The 2,319-nt window shown below is 32.6% G+C and overlaps 1 protein-coding gene across 5 annotated transcripts in view; it reads right to left on the bottom strand.

Moving 5' to 3' along the window:
- Window positions 1-544: 544 nt before the first annotated feature.
- LOC18051907 (phosphatidylinositol-glycan biosynthesis class X protein) overlaps window positions 545-2,319 on the bottom strand; it is an 11,500-nt gene continuing 9,725 nt past the window's right edge. For all 5 annotated transcript variants that reach the window (XM_024192037.1, XM_006445736.2, XM_024192038.1 and 2 more), the window contains one exon: window positions 545-872. In XM_024192037.1, the coding sequence (XP_024047805.1) occupies window positions 579-872 (294 nt within the window). In that variant the 3' untranslated portion in view covers window positions 545-578. The remainder of the gene's footprint in view (window positions 873-2,319) is intronic.

Raw genomic sequence — 2,319 nt, 5'->3', positions numbered from 1 at the left:
CATTTGGACTTGCATATGACAATTTGGCTACTAATTATATTTTGCAACTAAGGATGCCGAGAACAAGTGAGAGTTAGATATGAGATTCAAGGCACCTATTTAGTATTAAAGTGTAAAATACAAAGAGTTGCAGTGATCATTGTGGTTTTAAAAATAATGATCATAGGATAAAACCAGATTGACTTTCCAAGAGTATGAAATAAAACCCAATCTTTTTTCTGTTTTCGTTATTTTGATTTTTGATATCCGCCTTTTGCTTTCAAATTTTTGTCTGTTTAAGCATTATACAATTTGTTTTTTCTAAATTTGTGGTAGTAACTTGTAACATTGCTAAACAGATGTCACCAATTGGTTACACCACGTGAGCACTTTGTTTATTTGGGGAACTAGACAAGTTACCGGCTTTGGTCCTCTTTGGTTAGACAAGATTCATACCGAACGCAAGCAAGCAAAACTCAAACCGATCTGAAACCAAATTTTTTACCGAAATACAACGGTGGAGCTGGAACTCTTGGTTTTCTGGATGGATATAATCTAACAAACGTTAAAAAGTCTTATACATTTATTACAGTAAGTAATTAGGAACATTTTAATTTGTTGCATGTTTTGAAGTCTGAACAAAAAAAAGATGTCAAGACAATTAAAATGGTTGATATGAAGGCTGAAACAAAAGTAACAACAGAAACAAACCCTCCATGACTCTTAATCCCAGAAGGTATTCTCCACACTGCACGACCAGTTTTACGTTCCGCATTTTCAGAAGTTGAGATGAATAAACAGCTCTGATTCTGCAGCTTTCCTTCGATGCAGCAGCGTAAGAATAAATCTGGATCACCTAATTCTACTTGTGAATAGCCAGATTCATCCAAGGGCTGCATGATAGTGAAATTTCGGTCAGAAATTCTGATATATCCTCCACTATTTTCAAGTTGTCAATAACATTCCACATTAATGATAAACACAAGTACACAACAGATGATTACCTTAATGTGATCTAGATTATTTCAATTTCCAATAAAAGCAACCATCTTATTGCACATATCAGTGCATCAATTCCTTAAATCTTGACAACGCATTATGCATGTATGACTATCCTGTTTTATTTTACACTCGCAGACTAGGACATTCTTAAGAAATCTAAGAAAGAGTTCTGGTAACTGAAACTAGGAGAAGCACCAAGAAATGCTAAAACTAATCTAAGAGAAGCCAAAACTAATGAGGATAAAGCTACGGGTCGAATCAGACATCAGGTCTCACGTGTGGAAGAAAACAAGAGGGGCACACAAGTATCAAACTGCCGCATATCTTTATAGATGTTGAAGAGTTCATAAAAATATTTGTAGTTTGCTTTGTTTCTGGACTTGGCAACTAGTCAATAATCAAGAATGGAAAAATATTTCGAAATATACAACAAACTGGTACAAAAGCTGGACATTCTAGGTGAAATTGTAGGCCTCTCATATAGACCATTCATTTTTATTTTCTTATTTTATCTATTGTACTAATTCAGCCATTCTTAGGTAACTAGTTCACTCGAACATTATAAAGGTAAGAACATGGAAATGTTAAGAGAGGAAAAAAAAAAAAGAGAGAGAGACATGCCAACGTATGAAAGAGGAATACAGGAGCAGGGCAACTACTGCCAGAGTCAATGTAGATATATTTAGGAAGATGTGTAAATTGAGACAGAAAAGGAAAATGAGAAAAAGAAAGAAAAGAAACAAAAAATGTAAAACACCAGCAAACACTTAAAATTTTACATTCATAAAGATTATATTAGAAGATGGTGAAAACTGCTAACAATTCAAACTTAGTTTTTCACTTTTCATAGTGCAACAGACTATTATTGTGATTATTACATTTCTCTGCAGCACGTTTATGTTATAGTAATGTCCAGGAGCAAAACCAGAAATTTACAACAGACCTAAGTCAAAAATTATATTAGTGTTCCATAGATCATTTACCTACAACTTTTCAGTATAAATCCTTTAAAGTCATTTCAACAATTCCGAGAATTTTGTTAGTAAACGTGAAGCATCTAATGAGGAACATAATAACTACAATTGAAGATATATTATTAATATAAAAGCATAACAAGAGGACAAAATTAAGTATAAACTGCAATCTAAACATGCAAATTAAAAGTACAATCTTGAAAATACTTGATCACATTCATTTACTTTTTGAAATGCGAATTAATTTTGTTCATGGATTTTCAGCAACTGAATCTCTTTACTTCAACATACAATTTAATCCCTCAAATCCAACCAAAGCATAAACCCTCAATTAAAACACCTAAAAAATATGAAAACAATTCTG

Source organism: Citrus clementina, unplaced genomic scaffold, assembly GCF_000493195.1.
Source record: "Citrus clementina cultivar Clemenules unplaced genomic scaffold, Citrus_clementina_v1.0 scaffold_2, whole genome shotgun sequence".
NCBI lineage: Eukaryota > Viridiplantae > Streptophyta > Magnoliopsida > Sapindales > Rutaceae > Citrus > Citrus x clementina.
Note: the sequence above shows the minus strand (reverse complement) of the source record. Positions and strands in the feature narration are given on the sequence as shown.